The sequence below is a fragment of the Prionailurus bengalensis genome, chromosome B1, assembly GCF_016509475.1.
Source record: "Prionailurus bengalensis isolate Pbe53 chromosome B1, Fcat_Pben_1.1_paternal_pri, whole genome shotgun sequence".
Lineage (NCBI taxonomy): Eukaryota > Metazoa > Chordata > Mammalia > Carnivora > Felidae > Prionailurus > Prionailurus bengalensis.
Window position 1 is genome coordinate 201,441,068 of NC_057344.1, and position 20,796 is coordinate 201,461,863.

Consider the following 20,796-nt stretch of genomic DNA (forward strand, 5'->3'; position numbering starts at 1 on the left):
CTGTCCGTAAACCAGACAGCTAGTCGGACATCGTGGCTTTGGGGCTCCCCAAGTGCAGCGGCTTTTGCAACAGAGGCTCTGGAAGCCGGGCCCAAGACTGTGACCAGACACATGGGTTCCCATGAGGGACAAGTTAGGGACAAGGGGCTCTGAGCCCTAGCAGCTCCCAGACCTCACACCTGTCTCACCCCTGAGCTGTCAAGGGGGGGTGGGGGGGTGGGGGGGACAGAATAGTCGTTACATGGTCTTCTGCAAAGACATCCCCTCCTGAGACACCGGCTGCCCCGTGCTAGGACAGGTGTCACCTGGCTGGCACCCTTCTGAGGGTGGAGGGAGTGAGCCTCAATGTCTAGGTGAGCCCACGTCAAGGACCTTGTCTGGACATCGCACACCCTGATCCCACCTTCTCCGGCTGTGTGGCATCGAGCAAGCGACACTACCTTTCTGAGCCTTAGCTTCCCCTCTGCAGAATGGGGCAGTCACCCCCCCCCCGCCCCGCCCCCGCCCCGGCACACTAGCATGTCCCGGGCGAGCTAGCCCGTCAGCGGAGGTCCACGCAGGCACCCGACGCACCCACAGCACCCACACACCTGCTGAGCTTCTCGGGCCAGGGGCGCCGTGGGAGCAGAGGGTGGTCTGCAAGCCTCGGCTTCGGCAGGCATCCAGGGCGCCCTCCCCGGGCAGGGCCAGTGGCTCGTCCTGAAGCTGGCTCAGGGCGTCCTTGAGGAAGACACAAGGAGGGAGCTGGGAGGATGCTTCCTCCAACGACTCGGGAGGGAGCCGGGTCCCCGGCTGAGAGCAGAGGGCACGAGGCCTGACCCCGGCCCCAGTGCCCTTGGTCCGAAGGCCAACCCCCCTCCTATTGGCACGACTCAGTTCAGCAGACGACGAGGTGTGGCACTCGGTTCTCCGAGGAGTGTCTGTCCGGCCAAGATGCCCCCGGGCTCCCTAGAGTGGCACCACAGGCTCCCAGTGCCCTCTCCTTCCCGAAGGTCCTGTGTGTCCCCCCAGCAGAGGCAGGTGCCTGCCCCGGGGGCCCCAAGCAGTCCTGTCCCTCAACCGTCAACAAGTCCCAAATGCTGCAGCCACGGGTCTCCGGGGGACACCCCTCCCCTTGGCCTCTCCCAAACGGCAAGCCAGCTGTGCGGACAGAGCTTCCCTGAGCCGGCACCCGCCCTGCAGGGCATCGTGCAGACCCAGCCCAGCGCCGATCCACCATCCATGAGGGGCTGGGGACGGGCCCCCTCCGGCTTCCCACGGCCCCCACTACTTGGAACCAGGTTCTAATGGGCGCTGTTTGCTTCTGCCCCTGCTTCCCCACTAGACCTTGAGTCCTTCAAGCCTTCCACTTGGCCTCATGTGCTTGGCGCCCTCACCTTGGCCTGGCACACATTAGGTGCTTAATAAATGTTTGATAGATGGATGGGCAGAACTTGCAGAAAGACAGGTATGCAGCACTTATTCAGCAAACACTTATTAGGCTCCGACTGTGTGTCCGGTGCTATTCTAGGTGCAGGGGTAACAGAGGAGAACAGGTAACATCGTCCCCCTGTCCCCTGTCCCCCGGCTGCTCACCTGCTCTCAGCAGAGCCCTGCATCGACACCTAGCCAGGCCTCCTGTCCCCCCACATCCCACTCACAGTGCCAGGGACCCCCTAGCTTGCACTCTCACACCTACAAGGCCTCCCGTGGCTCCCCCTCCCCAGGCTGGGATCAGTTCAAGGCTGCCATAACGCACTGTCCGGGTGGGGGCAGGGGGGCTGGTACTCCTCACCCTGGTTTCTGCTCACGGTGGCCTCCCCGCCCCTCCCCAGCCGGCTTCTTGCCTGCCTCTGCACATCTGCATACGCTGTTCCTTCTGCCTGGCTACACGTCTTCCTAGGAAGGACAGGGGTTGCCCGCACCTCTCTCTCTCTGCCCCTCCCTGCACACCCCGCTCAGCAGCAGAGCCATCCCGGTGAGATGGAAACCAGATCAGGTTGCTCTCCTGTCTCGGATGTCCCACGCTTCCCGCTGTGCAGAAAGAGGAAACCGCTGCCCGGCCCCACTGCCCCCACCCTCACTCTGCTCCTTAAAGGGACCCTTCTCCCCGCAACCCTGCCTCAGAGCCCTGCACCCCTAGTGTCTGCTGCCTGCCTCTCTTCCCACCCCTCTGCCCCGCTAACCTGCTCTTCTCTGGGCTCCGCGTAAAGGCCAGATCTTCAACGAGGGCTTCCCTGGCCCTCCCCCAAATCAAGTCCCTTCCCTCCCTCAAGCATCTTCCGCTCACTCTCTGGGTTTGGGACCTCCCGGCTGTCTGTGTGATGTCACGTCCAGCGTCCTCACAGACCAGGCACCTCAACCCTGGCTGCACCTTAGAATCCCCCGGGGGCTTTGCCACAGAGCAGGGCCTCGGCCCAAAGCCCCCAAAGCCAGGGGGGCCTGGGCGCCGGCCTCGTGTTCCGCGTGTGGGGTTTTGATTTCATCAAAATCACCACCAGAAAGAGGGGGAGAAACGGAGGAGAGAGGAGGTCGTGAGAAGAAGAGGAGGGAGCAGGATGGACAAAGGGAGACAGAGGCTCCACGTGGAGGCGAGCAAGAGAGCAATGGCAAGGAGGAGGGAAGAAGGGAGGAGGGAGAGCCGGGAGGGCAGCGTCGAAGGCCAGCACCGCAGCTCTGTTTGGGTTTCATTCCGATACCCAAGCTGACTTCAATTCGGTTCAACAAATACTTGCCGGGCCTCAGCTAAGTGACACCCTGTTCTGGAGCTGGGGACACCGCTGTGGATAAAACACACAGAACCCCCTGCCTCCGGGAGGCGACTTGGTGGGGCAGGGGGACATCCTAGAAGAAGGTGCTACACGCCCTTCATTTCACAAGTGACCAAACCACGACTCAGAGAGGGACAGTGGCCGGTCCAAGGTCACACAGCACACATGGAGGGAGAACAGAACCAGAGCTCGGGTCTTGAACTGGGTCCGGGCTTTCTCTGCCCTTCCCTGCCTCCCCACCCCCGCTCAGTCTTGGCAACCCTTCCTGCCTTTTGGTGCTCGGGGGGAGGGGGCAGCGGCCCCCAGTTTTACGTGGCTTCAGCTTTCACATGCAATTATGGGGAAAGATAAGCAAAAAAGAGGAAAATGAGGAATACAGAGCTATCCGGACACAAACACGATCAGTGTGTCGGAATATATCCACCTGGGCTTTCTTCTATGCAGAGACACTTAAATTCTTCCAAAAGTCCGTTTCTACAAAATGCCCATTTTTGCCTCATGCATTTCTCATTTGATGATATGGAAGGATCATCTCCCCACAAGTTCTCCTATAACGTGGTGTTTTACGGCTGCCTCATAACCTCTGACAGAAGAGATGCCTTAACTTACCAAGTCAGGGCCTTCTAACTGTACGTTTAGGTTGTTTCTGATTTTCACCAACTATAAACCGCACTGGGGCACTTTTAATATTTGACCAGTATTCAGAATAAAATGGAACCTTTTGTGTATGTGTATTTATTCTGTAACTAATGGACTTGATCTTTCTGTGGAAGACCACTAGACATTCGTCTTTCCTTTTGTGTTACTTGCATGTCCGTGGCTCTGCTGTGTTTTATTTTTTGACCCTACCGGCCCATGCTTTAAAGCCCTTGCTGACTACTGGAGTCCCAAGTATGCAATACAGACTTCTGCACAAGTGAGAGCCAGAGCAGGGAGGGGGCTGCCTGGAATTTGAACTTGCTGCACAATGAAACGATTCCTGTAAACGCCACCAGGGGGCGCTCTACCCACACTGCCGGGGCAGAGACGTTCTGGGAGCTTCCCACATTCTTGATGACCAAGAGCTTGATCTCTGCTCTGGCATGACATTTTTAAGTGTGTAACTTTTCATCTCCCTGCACAAGCCCTCCCTCTAGTCCAGACCACAGCCCCTGGGCTGTCCCCTGCTGTAGCAGTCTATGGCCCAGGTCTCCCCTACCTGCCCCTGTGTCTGTCTCCCCTATAAAATTTCAAAGAGCAGGGTCACCCTTCCAGCCCCGGTGCCCTTTCTTGTCTTGCAAACCACAGTCCTTTTAAATTTCCTCTCACCCGTGCCCTGAACAGAAACGCTCTCCCCAAACTCCTCCCCAGGCCACGGTTTGTCATTGCAGTGGCCCATCCCTTCAGGGACCTGGGCCCCAAGGCATTTGTTCTGGAAACTGGATGGTGTGTGATCCCAGGCCAGTGGCGTGCCTTCTCTGGACTGTGAGGCTGGGTACAAGGACAGGGGGATTCCTGCCTGGCTACCTCCCAGCGCTGATGAGATCCTGCTTGGAAAAGCGCTTGTAAATACGAACCAAATAAAGCACCTTCCCGTGACGGTTCACTTCACCATGACCCAGGACGCCCAGGGCACATCACAGGTAACCACTGGGCTGTTGAGGGGGTGGCTCCCCGATGACGGGTAACTTTTTATCTCATGTGCTTCCCCGGAGCTGGACGCCACCCGGGGTTCCCAGTGCACTGCCGTTGTGAGGCCGCCCCTCCGGCCGGGATTTTCCATTTTCCATGGGCAGCGGAGCAAATCTCTTTTCGTGGTCGCTTGCCCACTGAACCGCTAGCTTGTCAAGCACCTCCCGGCCATGGTCAGGGCCCGGGGTTCAGGGCTGACTCAGACGAGGAGCAAACACCAGCCAGGCCCTGCACAGTGAGAATTAGGGCCTCCAGAAGTGGGTCATGGCACTACAGGGGCACTGAGGAGCGAATGAGCTGGAGCTCAGGAAAGTCTTCTTGGAGGAAGTGGTATTCCCAGTGAATGGAGAGAGGGTAGCAAGGGTTTTTAGAGCAGCCAAGGAGAGCAGGTGGTAGGAGCTTCCAGAAGCAGGGAAGGCTGCAGGCTGCAGAAGCTTCTAGACACAGGGAAGGCTGCAGGCTGCAGAAGCTTCTAGACGCAGGGAAGGCTGCAGGCTGCAAGAGCCTGGAGCATTCAGGGGCCTGCAGGAGTTCAGTGTGGCCAGGACAGGGTGGGGGTGGGGGGCTAGTGGGCAATAAGCCTGGAGAAGGAGCCCAGCCTAGAGTGTGGGCACCTTGAAGGCCATGGGTAGGAGGTTGAACTTGATCCCAGAGTGACAGGAGCCAGGAGGTTTATAAAAGGAGATTATTTGGGGGTTACCATGCCTATGCAGACAAAGGTGCTGAACACCTGCCTATAGCTCTTAGCCCCCCCTCCCCCCCACGGGCTCCAACCCCTTTGGAAACATACTGTTGGCTTCTGGAAACCACACACGCGTGCCATGTTCTCAGAACTCTGCCTACAATCCTGTAGGAGTGCCGCCACAGGCCGCTGAACTTGATACAATTCTCCACTGAGACCTTGAAGGTCAACGTGTGGCTGGGCAGTTTTGTTATCAGTAGGTTCTAGCACTGAAATTTTAAACCTCAGCTATACTCCCCTGAAAGCTGGTACCTGGCTGGCATTTTACACCTCCCCAGGAGCCCTCTCCAGATGGCCATTTTTGACCCCAAAATGCCCCAAGTCGGGGTTGGCGCTGCCCTCTGAGAATAAGACAGACCCCGGCAGACTGTCACACCCTGTGGCTCTGGGTCCAGCCCATATTCTTTTTTGAAAAATATTTATTTACTTCTTTTGAAAGAGAGAGAGAGAGAGAGAGAGAGAGAGAGAGAGAGAGAGAGAGCAGGGAGGGGCATAGAGAGAGGGAAACAGAATCCCAAGCAGGCTCCAAGCTGCCAGCACAGAGCCTGACACAGGGCTGGAACCCACAAACCGTGAGATCGTGACCTGAACCAAAACCAAGAATCAGTTCAACCGACTGAGCCACCCAGGCATCCCCAGCCCCTATTTTAAATGCCAGGGTCCCCAGCAGCGACCCACAGACTGACCGTCAGGCCCCTTCCTCAGCCCCACCCCCTCCACCTACGAGGTCTTGTCATCCTGTGCAGGCAAGGAATTGTCATAGGAACTTTCCCAGCCCCTGTCCTGAGCTAGGGCCCAAGCCAGGCGGAGGCACCAACGGGACACCCATTAGTACTGACTACTATGCCACCGACCAGTAAGTGCTGGAGGGCAGAGCATGGCACTCAAAAGTCCAAGGAGCCTGTGGGGGCACAGCTCCTGCCCCACTACTTAGCATGTCCGTGACCCTACTATGAGGTTATGGCCTCTCCGTGCCCTCACTTCCTCATCTGTGAAGTAAGGACAAAATAGTGCCTCCTTCCTCAGATGGACTAGACGAGTGACAGCTGAAGAGCACGGAAAATCGCACATGGCATAAAGATGCCATTGCCAATATCCACCCAGGCAAAGCTGGCCATGCAGCCCGTGTCCCTGCCACCTCGCGGGTCTTCACGACTGTTTGTCCAGAGGGGTACTTGTTATGGATTGAATTGTGTCCTCCAAATTCCCAAGTTACAGCCTTCCTCTCCAGTATCTCAGAATGTGACCTGATTTTGGACATGGCGGTAGGGAGGTCTTTGCAGATGCAACCAGTTACTATGAGGTCCATTAGCGTGACTGGTGTTCTTAAAAAGGGGGACGTTTGGGCACAGAGACAGACAGAGAGGGGAGATATGCCGTCGAAGCACAGAGGGAAGACAGCACCCCCCAGCCCAGGAGAGGGGCTCGAACAGACCGTCCCTCACGGCCTCAGAAGCCCATGAATCCTGCCACCGCCCTGACTTTGGAGGTCAAGTTCCAGAACTGCTGTCTCAACCACTGCGTTTGTGGCAGCTCCAATAAATGACAATTTCCGTCCAGACACGATTTATTTTCCAGAATTACAATAAGGTGCCAATATAAAAATGTACACTTCTTTCCTTTTATCTGGCGAATATAATAGAGGAAGAAGGAACAGACCACACAGAAGAGAGAAGATGGGGGCAGAGGGTTGCTATTTTCTTTTCTAAAAAATGACCACAGAGAAACTCATTATTAAAATGAGCCAAGCGGGCTGCCCTTCATTCCCTGAGAAAACGTAGCACATTTAAAGGTCTAGTTAATTTGAAAGAGATTTAGCTTATCCAAAGAAAAAGTGGATTCTGTGTGTGTGTGTGTGTGTGCGTGCGTGCGTGTGTGTGTGTGTGTGTGTGTGTGTGTGTTAGCTTGTTTAACGAGTGATCTTCTTTCGGTAAGGTTGCTCACTGATTTTTCCTTAGATGTAATTTGGAGGGAGGCAGGATCCGGAGCTCTTGTAAGGAGCTGAGTTAACTCTCCCTGCCAGGGAGGCAGGCTGGTGCAGGAGGAACAGAGCACTCTGGACTCCCATCAAACCTGGATCGGGCTCCAGGTCCGCTTCCCACTAGCTGTGTGACAACAGATCGATGCACTACCTCTCTGAGCCTCAGTATCCTCCTATGTGGAGTGGGGATACCATTAGTACCCACCTCACCACCTTCTTGAGCACTGAATGAAAACAATGCCTTTGAAAAACCCCCAGGAGGGTGCAGAACACAGGGCAGGAATAGGTTAAACGTGAGCTTTTACTCTACTGTCAGTCAAATGAAAGAATCAATGTCCAATCTGCTCTTGTTTGCAGATCGTAAGAAGTTCGCTCAAGGTCACACAGCTAGTCATTAAGAGAACCAGAAAGGGACCCAACCCTGTGTGCATAGTCCTGCGGACCCCCTGGGTGATGATGCTCGCCCGAGGCTCCAAAGAGCCCCCGGACCTGGGCCCTGCCCTCAAGGAGCTCACAGTCTAAGGAAGGAGAAGTGAAGAAACATGGACGGCACTCGCCACCAGGGAACCGTCCCCACCTTTGGAGTTGTGTGGGAGGAGGGAGAGGGGGTCATCATCTTCGGAAGGAAGACTTTACGGGCATGTGGCAGTTACATAACACGCACACCCAAGGGACTCATGTGGCACAGGGCCTGGCACACAGCTGGGTCTTGTTAACAGCTGGACAGCTGGACGGACAGGAGGGAACAGATGATGAGGGATGAGGGGTAGCTGGCTCCCAGTAGAGTGGCTGGATGGAGAGGTGGACAGCCAGATGGTGGGGTGAATGAGATGATGGAGCATGGGTAGACAAGCAGATGGATGGATGTGCAGGCACATGGGTGAACTGGTGGATGGGTGGACGAGAAGGTGGACAGATGGGCAGTGAGGTGGCTGTGCTGAAGAACGGGTGGGTGAAGGCGCGTGACTGGCTATGCAGATGGGTGGGTCAGATGGCTGATGGAATGAAGGATGGATGGATGGGTGGGTGGATGGATGGATGGGTGGGTGGGTGGATGGAGGGATGGATGGATGGATGGGTGGGTGGATGGATGGGTGGGTGGATGGGTGGGTGGATGGGTGGGTGAGTGGATGGATGGATGGATGGATGGATGGATGGATGGGTAGGTGGATGGGTGGATGGGTGGATGGGTGGATGGGTGGGTGGATGGGTGGGTGGATGGGTGGATGGGTGGGTGAGTGGATGGATGGATGGATGGATGGATGGATGGATGGATGGGTGGATGGGTGGGTGGGTGAGTGGATGGATGGATGGATGGATGGATGGATGGATGGATGGGTAGGTGGATGGGTGGATGGGTGGATGGATGGATGGGTAGGTGGATGGGTGGATGGAAGGATGGATGGGTGGATGGATGGGTGGGTGGATGGGTGGGTGGATGGATGGATGGATGGGTGGATGGGTGGGTGGGTGGATGGATGGGTGGGTGGGTGGGTGGATGGGTGGGTGGATGGATGGATGGGTAGGTGGATGCATGGATGGGTAGGTGGATGGGTGGATGGATGGGTGGATGGATGGATGGGTAGGTGGATGGGTGGGTGGGTGGATGAGTGGGAGGATGGATGGATGGGTGGGTGGGTGGGTGGATAAATGCATGGATGGATGGATGGATGGATGGATGGATGGATGGATGGATGAGTGGGTGGATGGGTGGGTGAGTGGATGGATGGATGGATGGGTGGGGCTGGTGAGGCTGGATGAGTGGATGAAGAGGAAAACTGGGGGACGGAGGCGCTGGTGACTTGCAAGGGGCTGTAGGAGAAAGAGAAATCAGAAAACTCACTGGTGCCTTGGGTTGCGGCCACTTACCGGGCTGCACTGACCGGCAGAGGCAGGGCTGCGCGTGCTCTCCCCGGCGGCTTGGGCCCCCAGCTCCTCTCGCAGGCTGCGGTTTTGCTGGGCGAGGTCCTCCACCTGGCCCTGCAGGCCGATCTCCGACAGCTTGAGCTCGTAGATGCAGCAGCGAAGATCCTCCAGCTGCCCGCGGAGCCGGCGTTCCGTGGCGCGCTGCTCCCGCAACCGGCGCGCCGCTTCGTCCCGCTCGCGCTCGCCGCGCTCGGCCCGCGCCTGCAGGGCGCGCAGCTCCTCGGCCTCCCCACCGGGGCCGGCCGGGCCGAGGGCGCGGGGGCCGCGCGCGGCCGGGGCGTCCAGCTCCGCCAGCAGGAGGCCGGCCGCGTGACAGAGGCGCCGCACGTCCCGCTCCAGCCGCCGCACCTGCTCCCGCAGGCCGCGCTCCTGCTCGCGCACCAGGGCCAGCTGGCGCCGCTGTGTCCCTCGGCAGCGCTCCAGGGCCGCCGCCTGCCGCCCCAGCGCCTCGTCCTTGCGCCGCAGCCGCTCCCGCAGCCGCCGCAGCCGCCACCGCTGCCGCCTGGCCGCGCGCTCCTTCTCCAGAACCTACAAGTTGGCGGTGGAGTGAGGGCGTCAGGAAGTCAGCCCCGCACACCGTGAGCTCCCCGGTGGTGCTTGGAAGGAAACTGTGCACTGGGCCGGGTGGGCATCAGCTGGTGTGCACAGGGAGGCCCGCACTGGTGGTTCCAGTACCGAATACCCCGCACCACTTTATAAAGAGCTGCCTCCTGGACCCGCCTGGGTTTCCCCGCTTGTACCCAGGACCTCCCACATCTCTCCATTTCCATACCCCTCAAGCGTTCACGCCTGGCCCTGCAGAGGTCAGCCAGCCCTGGCTTCTGGCTGCTGAGACAAACCACAGCAGCCATATTGGGAATACCCCCCAAGAACTAGGTACGGTTACTCCCCCCTTGGGATGCTCATAAGTGGCTTGTTTCATCATCAGTCTCCACAGCCAGGATTCCAACCTCCGCGTATCTTAAAGGTCTGGAGAACACAGCTCTCTCTGTTCTTAGACCTAGCCTCCCTCCGGGCCCTTGAGCTGTGAGCTGGACTGGGGTGACCCAACCACTGGGTCACGGGAGTCACCCGGGAGTCCTGGCCCAGTTTCCAGAATGAATCGATCACAAGGGGTCGAACTACTTCTATGTGAAGCTCTCTCTCAGCCACCCGTGCCTGCTGTCGGCCGGGAGATCTGGTGGAAGACAGAACTGAGTGTGTGCGGAAGATGAAACCTGGGGACCGCTTGGCACGCTTTGTTCGACAGCTTGATTTGGGGGACGTGGGGCAGAGAAACCTGGAGTCCGATTCCCCGGGAGGAAAACTGTCCCCAGCTATCCCGTAATCGGCGGTGCGTTATCCCCTAGATGGGTCTGCCTTTATGGGCTTTCAGAAGGACCACAGGTCACTACAGAAATGAGATGGTTTTGCACGCAAATGCTTCCTGGGAACATTGACGCAACAGGACAAAACTGCCATCTGGCCCATATTGGGCATAAAGAGCACAGAGAACTCGTGCACGCACCCCTACAAAACTTGCTCTGAGGGGCGCCTGGGTGGTGCAGTCGGTTAAGCGTCCGACTTCAGCCAGGTCACGATCTCACGGTCTGTGAGTTCGAGCCCCGCGTCGGGCTCTGGGCTGATGGCTCAGAGCCTGGAGCCTGTTTCCGATTCTGTGACTCCCTCTCTCTCTGCCCCTCCCCCGTTCATGCTCTGTCTCTCTCTGTCCCAAAAATAAATAAACGTTGAAAAAAAAAATTTTATAAAAAAAAAAAACAAAAAACAAAAAACTTGCTCCCAAGTGTGGGCATCTCTGGGGAGAGGTTCGGGGTTAGGGGGGCTGGGCTGGGTGGTAGCTGGGGCAGGCGATCTCAGAGGGTCCCTGGGCAGAACACCTGCACCACTCTGACTTTGTGCCCCTCATCTGGAAGTGGGGCTCCTGACCGGTCTCCCCAGGAGCATACGGGTTACAGGAGACAGTAATAACGAGATGCGTGTAGAAAAGGCATGCGTCCCACACAACTGCTGGTCCCGCGGTGCCTCCGAGCCCCCTGACAGCACTGTCCCTGCTTGTCACCCTCGTCCTCTATCTCCCGTCACACTGGGAACGACTCGTGACTGCAGGGGCTGTGGCTGACTCGTCTTGGAAAACCTACATGTATATCGGGCACGGGCCCAAGCGTATTTATTGAAGTATTTTCCACGGAGAGGTGGCATCCTTCCTGCTGGGAACCCACACGGCGCACTACCTTTCACGCGAGTGACGGCATGCTAGGAGCTGAGACGGGCAATCCACTGTACTTTCTGCACCCAAGTTCAACGCAGAGGGCAAAGCAAAAACTGCCACTCGTATGTCTCCCTGGCATTTCGAAGGCGGATTTCCGCTCAGTTGAGCCCCTTATCTTTCCGTGCTCCACGTCTGTCTCCGTGAAGGCCGACATCGGGGCTTTGCACGCGTTTGTGACGGCTCCCCACGCTTTTACAGCTTGCCCCTTTGCACGCACACGTGTGCCACTGAAACAGAAGTCTCATGAAACAGCCGTCCTCCTTACACACGTCGTGCCCTTTCTTATTTTCTAGTCGATCCCGTTTGGGGAACTGGTTTCCCACCACGCTGCTGGGCCGTAAGCGGCAATCAGCGGAAAGAGCCTCTTTGAGGGCCCCCTGTGGCTGTCCTGGAAGGCCTTCGTTTCTGCCTCTGCAGTATTTCCTCACGTGCCCTGCCCTCCAGCCTTCATCATCGCCCCCGGAATATTTCAAGAAAGGCTAATTAATATTCATGAAAGGAGCCGCTGTTATTTACTGTGACCGTTGTCAGTGTTTAACGCGTGCCGACTCTCTTAACCCACACGACAGTCCAAGAGGGTTGGTCCTATAATCATTCCCATTTCACAGATGAGGAAACTGAGGCCCAGAAATCGCAGCCAGTGAGTGGCAGAGCCAGGGCTTGGCACCAGCTGCCTGCCTCTGGAGCCCACCCCCTTAACCACCGACTATTTGTCCCACGCACCAACCTGTCTCTCTGCCTCCATCATCTCTGTCTCCCAAGCATCTAGAATAATTTCCCCCAAACCCCGTCCTGAGCCTCTCCTGCTAAAGTTTCCTAAAGCCTGCTCCTCACTGCAGTCAATATTTGGTTCACACCCTGGCCCTTCTGGAACCCTCCTGTCTCACCAGCGCCCTCTCCCGTGCCCACGCCCTCTGCTCCGGCCCCGGTACGCACTCTGCACTTCTGCGCCTGTGCACAGGCTGTTCCCCACGCTCCACGTGCCCTTCCCACAAGGGCCAGGTCAGATGGCTTCCTGTAGCTTCCTCCCGCCCCCCACCCCATGCACCCACACCATGCCTGCACCCTCCTCCTGGCACCTGGCGCCCGGTTTGGGCGTTACCTGTTTCCCATCTGCGTCCCCACCTGCGTGCCAGCTCCTGAGGCCGGGGACCCTGCATCAGTCATCACCCGCTTGTCCCCAGTCCAGAGCTGGCTTCCCCGAAGTCAGTTACAAGGGCCACAGAAACGAACTTGAGGCCAAAGCTCCCGGTGCGTGCGCGGCCCCTGCACGTCACCCAGTGCTTTCGCCAGCCCCCTGCCCCCCCCCCCCCGCAGATCCCAGCCAGGACCTCTGTGAGGCTGGCAGGGCAGGACGGCGATCCCGCTTTATAGATGGGGCCCACTGAGGCCCAGAGAGACCACGTGACCCTGCCCCAGGCCCTGCAGCTCCCGCCTGCACCGTTGCAATCCAAGCACATGGGGTCACCCTGCTGGATGGAGAAACCAGTAGCGGAAACAAGGGGGAGGAGAGGGTACCTGGCTGGCAAGCTCGTCCCGCAGGGCTTGGAGCTTCTCCCGGGCCCGGGCAGCGTTGTTCCTTTCCTGCAACACGCGGGCATTCAGCTGGTCCACACTCTGGAGGAGCTGTCTCTCCGACAGCTCTAGCTCCTGGATTCTGCGGCATTGAAGCGGGAAGATGCTTACTCAGGGTGCAAGTGTGGCCGGAGAGTTTCACAGACCCTGGGACCAACCTTTGTGGGGTTTTTATGGGTTTTTTTTTTTTTGGTCATTGGGCCAGTTTGATATTCTGACAACATCACACTGTGCGAAACATTCACACATATTTAAGATGATCTGGAACGCTTGCAAGATATCTGTCGAACAATACGGCACCATGCATCGAGAGTCTTAAACGCATTCTCATCCCTGAGCCCGTAATCCCAAGTTCAGTCGACACCAACAAAGAAGGGCTGTGCCATGTGGCCTAAGAGCTTTGTGTCGTGTCAACCCATCCTACGTTAGCAGCCTGCAGGTAGGTTCCCTTACCCCTACTTCACCCTCAAGAGAAGGGAGGATCAGAGAGGCCGGGCAACTTGCCCGAGGTCACACAGCATCCTAGAGCCCAGTCTGTCTGACTCCTAAACTCATGCTTTTTTAACCCTGCGCTCTGTTGACCCCCGCGCGAGCTATAACCTTTCAAATCTCTTCCGAGGAAATGAATGAAATTCAGAAAAAGTTTTCTGCAATTGAAATCATTCATCCTGTATTACTTACGACAGAGAGAAGGTGGAAACGGCCTAATAATTAGGGACGGCTCAGCCACAGGAAGCCTTTTCTTATCATCCTGGGGAAATGTGGAACTTGTATCGCAGGCCGGGTGTGAGCCCCGACCGCAGCTCCGTCCGGAGGAGGTGCACAGGAGAATGGAGAGAAGCCCAAGGGGACAGGCTGGCCCCGCTGGGACCCCGGGAACCACAAAGACTGCCCATCTCCTGTTCGTGCCTGGCTTCCAAGTCCCCTTAATGTGCCACTCTCCCCTCTATGACAGAAATCCAGGCAACACGTGAGAAGTGCGTTCACAGCCCACACCTGTGCACACCTTCACTCCTCGGCCCACGCCACACAGGGCGGCCTGCTCCGCTAGGACAGACTCTGTCTGTGCTCCGGGGGGAGGACCCAGCTTTGCTCCCTGACCCGGCCGCTGACCAGCCACGGGGCCTCACCTGGGGTTGTTCCCTACCGTGACCCACAGTCTCTGCATCTGTAAGACAGAGGCACTTGTGCCTGGCTCGGAAGGGTTATTGTGAAGAAATGAAATGATGCATTATTATTCCTAATGAGGACAAGAGCCCCTTCTCCTGCCCTGAGGCCCTGGGGAAGGCTCTTGTAAGCGACGGAAGAGGGTGTGCCCCTTGTATGGATTGTAATCAGGTTCCTTCCAAACCGAACCCCAGGAATGGCCCCAGGTTAATCAATCAGAGTCAGGCCGAGCACTCGACTGCTTATAAAATGTAGTGATATGGGGGTGCCCGGGTGGCTCAGTCGGTTAAGCCTCCAACTGCGGCTCAGGTCACGATCTCACAGTTTGTGAGTTTGACCCCCGTGCCCGGCTTTGTGCTGAGAGCTCGGAGCCTGGAGCCTGCTTCCGATTCTGTGTCCCCCTCTATCTTTCTGCCCCTCCCTCCCTCTCCCTCTCTCTCTCTCTCAAAAATAAATAGAACATTAAAAAATGTGTTTTAAATGTGGTATCTGAAAGGGATCAGAAAAGCCTCTCTTTCCATTTTTTGAGATCGACCCAGAACACTAAAAATGAGGCAATATTTAACTCTGGTATTATCCCCATACTTGAAGCAGAAAATGACTAATCTCACCATGGCAGGCTGAATACTGGGCCCGCAATATGTCCGGGCTCTAATCCCCGGCACCCATGAACATGGCTTGAAAGGCAAGAGACTGTAGCTGTGGTGATGTGAAAGGCCTGGACACCATCTGGGTGGGCCCTGCCTGCCGTCACAGGTGTCTGTCCTTGCAGTAGGGAAGCAGAGGGAGATTCCCAGGTGACCCCTGAAGCTAGCCGCTCATCTGCTGACTCTGTGGGTGGGGGTAGGTGCCGGGGGCCAAGGAATGCAGCTGTGGATGCTGGAAACGAGGAGGGAGCAGATTCCCCCACGGCTCTCCCCACGCCTTGACATTGGCCCCCGGGGTTGTCGCTGTAGGGCTTCAGCCTCCAGAACTGTCAGACCATCCCTGTGTGTTGCCTTAAGCCACCAGGTTTGTAGAAATTTGTTTCAGCAGCCCTTGGAAACAAACACCCCCACGAATACGAAATAGACAATGAGGTGCCATTTTCCCCTGGCGACCAGTTATGCAAATATCACTACGCAGAGCTGCAGACTGCTTGCTATGAAACCAGGGGCACCACAGAAATTGCGCCCCCCCCCCCCCCGCTGCTATTACCACCCTGGGCGGGGCCACTGGGGTTCAAGTCCCAGTCCCACCCCCCACCACCACGCGGCTGGATGGGAGTGACTGTGGAGAAGTCACTTAACTACCCCACGCCTTCCTTTCCCCATCTATAAATGGAGGATAACATTATCACCTCATTTTGGGTATCGTCGTAAGGATTAAATAGAGGCGATTTAACAGTGCCTGGAACAGAGTAAGCACTCAGTGGCTAGCTTCTGTTACTTCTGTTGCAGTTTGGTTGGAAATGAACAGGCAACACTGATGTGGCAATAAAGATGGGAGGGGCTCTTCCTCAAATTTCTAACAACGCTTCATTATTTTTATAATAAATGCTGTTTGATTTTAGCTCTGTCCTCCAACTGAAGTCCAAAGACCAACCTTAACCGTACCCTAGCAAGATGAAACCCACGGTGCGTTCGACCCCCGGCTGCAGCTCTCAGGGACCCTGGATAAGGTGGTTTGCCCTCCCCAGCCTCTGGTCCCCCGCACCTGCAGGATGGTGCGGCCCACCTTCGGAGAACAGAGGACGTGTCCTGCATTACACACAGGCAGGTCCAGGATGCCTCCTCCAGGATGGCCTCACCCCAGGCCCCAGCCGCAGAGGCCCCCCTCCTCCGCATCGCTCATGGTGCCCCCAGGGCTCCTCGTCTCTCCGTTGCATGGAGGGATCTCCTTTGGCAGACGTTTTCCCACCGTTTTCCACAGGCTCAGTGACTTTCTGGCTTTCACTGCCCATCTTTCTGGAGAAAGATCTGAATCCACACCGTGTGTGGGTTACACTCTCTCCAGGGCCGGGGCCCTACCATCCCTGGGTCTCAACCCCCAGGGCTTATATCATGGGCTGATCTGCGTCCCCCTCAAATTCGTATGTTGAATTTGAGGACCTCAGACAGTGACCGTATTTGGAGACAGCGTCTTTACAGAGGTAACTGAGTTAAAATGAGGTCGTATGGCTGGGCCCTGATCCAGTCTGACTGGTGTCCTCCTAAGACTAGGGGATTAGGACACAGACACGAGAGGAATGACCATGTGAGGACACAGGGAGAGTCCTCAGAAGGAGCCAAACCTGCCTGTACCTTGAACTTGGACTCCCAGACTCCGTTAGGCCCCCCAGTCTGTGGTACTTTCTCAGAGCAGCCTGAGCAAACTACTATAACTTAGCACATGACTCTTGGGTGGGCGAGTGCAGGCTGTAGAATCATGGGTGAGCGAATGAATGAATGAATGAATGAATGAGTGGACAATCACACAGAGTACCAAGCCAATCTTTCTGAGACGTGAGTTTCTCCACGTAAAAAGCTTTACAGAGAGGAAACAAAAAGGAAATCACGTGTAAATACACATTGAACAACTCGCCTTTATTAAAAGGAAGGAAAAGACAAGAAAACGGTGACGTCCCAGACAAATTCAACACACTTGGCCGCTGGGATCTCGGTGAACCCGTCAGAGTGGAGCCCAGCCACTGCTGTCCTGCGTTTCCAGGTGTCTCCCCTGATACGCACGCAGGACCCCGCCTCACTCTGCGGGCCTCGGTGTCAGAAACTGGTCAGGAAAGAGCACGGGCCTTGAGAAGGAGCCGGGCTCGCATGCCCAACCTCCAGACCACGTTGGCTCCATCAGGGGAACAGAGCCCACCCCCGGAGGTCAGCAGCGAGGGACAAGTGCAGGGAGTCTGCTGCGAAGGTGACGGAAGAGCTAAAAGGCCAGACGCGCCAGACAACGGAGAGACAAGCGACCGGCAGGAGCCACTCCGGCCCCTGCGTCCCCCGAGGGACACATGAGGAGGAAGCAGGGACGCTGGGCCACAGGCAGGGGAGGACCGCAGAGGAACCCCGGGCATGGCGGAGGCACCGCTGGCCCAAGATGTCACCCGGAGAGGGTGGCTCCCCGCGGTGGCTCCCGTTGGCCGGACCCACTTGGAAGCCTAAGCTGGGAGCCCGGGAGACTGCGGGCTCAGCCCGAGACGCACGCAGAGCAGAGGACGGGAGGGAGCGGGGACCCGTGCGGGTCGCAGAGGCAGCAGGCAGGCTGCGTAGCATAGGCCGGCCGCGCCCCCGGCCACAGAAACGATTCGACCCACCGATCTAACACGGTTACGGGGCTCGGATTCCTTAAGTACACAAGCAAGAGGTGCAAACGCCGTATTTACCTGCTTCTGAGCCTGGACTCCGACATCACGTGCTTGTCCACAGCTGCCAGCAGCTTCTGCTCTGAGGATTCCAGCTGCTTCCTGAGCACGCCCGCATCCGTGTCTGGGCTTCCCGCTGCCGGAAGACGGCCGGGCCCCTCACCACCGTCCTCTACGTCCTGGAATACCCAGCACGTGTCGATCTTCACGTCCACGTTCATCGCATCAAACCCATCGCTGCCGGGGGCTCTGACGACGTAGCTGAAGCTTTTCTTAGTCCGCCCTCTGGCTGCGGGCTCCATCGCGTGCGTAGTTCACGGGTCAAGACTTCATGCCATGAAGTGGGTCTGCGACTCTGACTTTCTGGAGATTTCCCGGAGGCCGCGGCGCCTTCAGGTTGTGCGGGACAACACCCTTTGAGGGGGGCAAGAACGGGTGAATGATTTATGAGTATTTCTGCGGCCTTGGGTTTCACCGGCACGCACATCATACAATATGAACGAACACCTCTCGTTTTACCAGCTGGCACGCCAGGACTCGCCCAAAGCAAGACGAAGTCGCGGAAAAGTCCCCTGCAATTTGAACGCTTAATGCTGCGCCCAGAGGGAGAAAACGAGATTTCCGGGCCCGACCGTCAGAAATATAAATTCTTGGGGCGCCTGGGTGGCTCAGGTCATGATCTCGCGAGATCTCGCGAGATCTCGCGTGAGTTCGAGCCCCGCGCTGGGCTCTGTGCTGACAACTCAGAGCCTGGAGCCTGTTTCGGATTCTGTGTCTCCCTCTCTCTGCCCCTCCCCCACTCATGCTCTGTCTCTCTCTGTCTCAAAAATAAATTAATGTTAAAAAAATTGTTTTTAAAAATGGGCAGGAGGGGTGCCTGGGTGGCGCAGTCGGTTGAGCGTCCGACTTCGGCTCAGGTCATGATCTCGCGAGATCTCGCGTGATCTCGCGTGAGTTCGAGCCCCGCGCTGGGCTCTGTGCTGACAACTCAGAGCCTGGAGCCTGTTTCGGATTCTGTGTCTCCCTCTCTCTGCCCCTCCCCCACTCATGCTCTGTCTCTCTCTGTCTCAAAAATAAATTAATGTTAAAAAAATTGTTTTTAAAAATGGGCAGGAGGGGTGCCTGGGTGGCGCAGTCGGTTGAGCGTCCGACTTCAGCCAGGTCACAATCTCGCGGTTCGTGAGTTCGAGCCCCGCGTCAGGCTCTGGGCTGATGGCTCGGAGCCTGGAGCCTGTTTCCGATTCTGTGTCTCCCTCTCTCTCTGCCCCTCCCCCATTCATGCTCTGTCTCTCTCTGTCCCCAAAATAAATAAACGTTGAAAAAAAAATTAAAAAAAAAAAAAAAGAAATATAAATTCTCCGTGGTGAACCAAGTTCTATGCCTCCTCTCTGAGGACAGCAAACGTTAATCAGGGACCTAGAGCTCGCCAGGCAGAGGCGATGGGGGGCGGGGGGGCTGGTGCTGCCCGGGTATCGCCCGCGCTCTGGGTCACGTCACCCTAGCCGGCCCAACCATCCCGGTAACCCTAGGAGGTGGGCATCATCGTGCCCATTTTGTGGACAATGAGACAGAGGCTCCGGAAGGTAGAAGAGTTCATCCAGGCCTCACATAGGGGAGGTGCTGGAGTCAGGATTCAAGACCGGGTCCAAGTCCAAAACGGGAGAGGTAAGGAGAGCACCAAGGCCCCGACGGGAAGAGGCACGTCCTGTGGGAGGGAGCCCACTCGGGGCTCGGGTCAGTTGGCTCAGGAATGGAGGACCCCAGCTGGCGGACCTGAGCACAGGCTTCCAGCAGGCGGAGGCAGCCTTGGGGGTCAAAGCCCCGCGGCATCGGCGGGACAGGCGAAGGGAGTGGCCAGCCCCGTGGGTGCTTGGAGGCGAAATGAGGGCAGAGGACAGAAGGTGAGCCGGGGCCGTATCAGTGCAGGCCTCGCGCTCCAGGACAAAGACTCAGGCGTCTCTCCGCGGTCAGCGGGGCGTCCCAGGGGTGTTTAGAGGCAGGGAGGGCCTGGTCTGATTTGCCCTGAGGAGGGAGCACCCTGGGGGCTGTGGGAGGAAGAGCAGCCAGTGTGCTCAGCCCGAGGCAGAGCAGTGCAAGGGCAAGTGCAAGCTGGAAATGCCAGGCTTGGGGCGCCCGGGGGGCTCAGTGTGTTAAGCGTCCGGCTTCGGCTCAGGTCATGGTCTCGGGGTTCGTGAGCTCGAGCCCCGCGTCGGGCTCTGTGCTGACGGCTGGGAGCCTGCTTTGCATCTCCTGTCTCCCTCTCTCTCTGACCCTCCTCTCCCCTTTTCAAAAAATAACAGTAAAAAAACAAAAAATACCAGGCTTAACTGCCCCTGTTAAAATAACAGAAGGGACTCCCCCGCCCTTATTTACGGGAGCATTTACTTTAGAAAACTTGTAGGGGCACCCGGGTGGGTCAGTTAAGCGTCCGACTTCAGCTCAGGTCATGATCGCACAGTTCGTGAGTTCGAGCCCCACGTCGGGCTCTGTGCTGACGGCTCTGAGCCTGGAGCCTGCTTCGGATTCTGTGTCTCCCTCTCTCTCTTCCCCTCTGGCTTGGGCTCTCACAAAAAGAAACAAACATTAAGGAAAACTTGCATGTGCTTTGTTCGGCTCTTTGAAATACGTGTAAATCTTCTTGAAAGCTAAATAAGCTTTTTGGCAGCTTTCTGACCCAGGGTGGTCTTTCTGAAGACCCTGGGACCATCGCTTTGGAATGTAAACATCCAAGGATAATAGAACCCTGTCTCCCAGATCCTGTGGGAGGCGAGGGGCCTAACTGCGGCGGGTGCCTGGCTCCACACTGCAAAACCAGCCTGCCGTAAAGATGAGAAACGTTTCCTTCTCCTTTGAATAAAGCAAATTAGGGAACACAGAGGGTCACCCCCACGGCCAGGTGGATTTAGGGGGACTTGTGCGTTAAAGACGGTGCTGTCCGGTCCTCTGATTTGAGACCTGAGTAGTGTTTATCTCGAGGGCACATGTGCAATGGACTGTGTCTGCTTGGCTCATAAAGGGGCGAGATTCCTTTCTGTCTTTGCAAATCTCTGAGCGGGATTGCCCATAACGCACGTCACTGGTCTGACGCTTATTCAATACTAAACGTGCTTTCCTTCTTACTCACCTCTGTAGAGACGTTTTCCAGGTTGGGGGCAGATTTTGTTTTTCATACATTTTGTTTTTCATACATTTTGGTTTTCATACACAACAGTGGACCCGTGTGCTGGGGCGGCCCAGAGGGCTCCCGACAGACACGGGGTGGCCAGAGGCAGCAGGGTGAGGCATTGGCCAAGAGGGAATACAGTTGGCCAGCTCGGACCTCAGGTGCCCGGGCCACGCTGCCTGGGTTCGAATCCCATCTCTGTGGCTTCTCTGACAGAA

At 56.9% G+C, this 20,796-nt stretch overlaps 2 protein-coding genes across 6 annotated transcripts in view; both read right to left on the minus strand.

Annotated features, from left to right (window-relative positions):
• CB1H4orf50 (chromosome B1 C4orf50 homolog) overlaps positions 1-17,717 on the minus strand; it is a 107,702-nt gene extending 89,985 nt beyond the window's left edge. Inside the window, exons 1-4 of the mRNA XM_043557002.1 lie at positions 17,437-17,717; positions 12,858-12,996; positions 9,014-9,598; positions 591-720 (exon numbers count right to left, since the gene is read on the minus strand). Of these exons, the coding sequence (XP_043412937.1) occupies positions 591-720; positions 9,014-9,598; positions 12,858-12,996; positions 17,437-17,717 (1,135 nt within the window). The remainder of the gene's footprint in view (positions 1-590; positions 721-9,013; positions 9,599-12,857; positions 12,997-17,436) is intronic.
• JAKMIP1 (janus kinase and microtubule interacting protein 1) overlaps positions 17,715-20,796 on the minus strand; it is a 141,813-nt gene continuing 138,731 nt past the window's right edge. For all 5 annotated transcript variants that reach the window (XM_043573008.1, XM_043573006.1, XM_043573009.1 and 2 more), the window contains one exon: positions 17,715-17,829. The gene's annotated coding sequence lies outside the window, so the exon portion shown is untranslated. The remainder of the gene's footprint in view (positions 17,830-20,796) is intronic.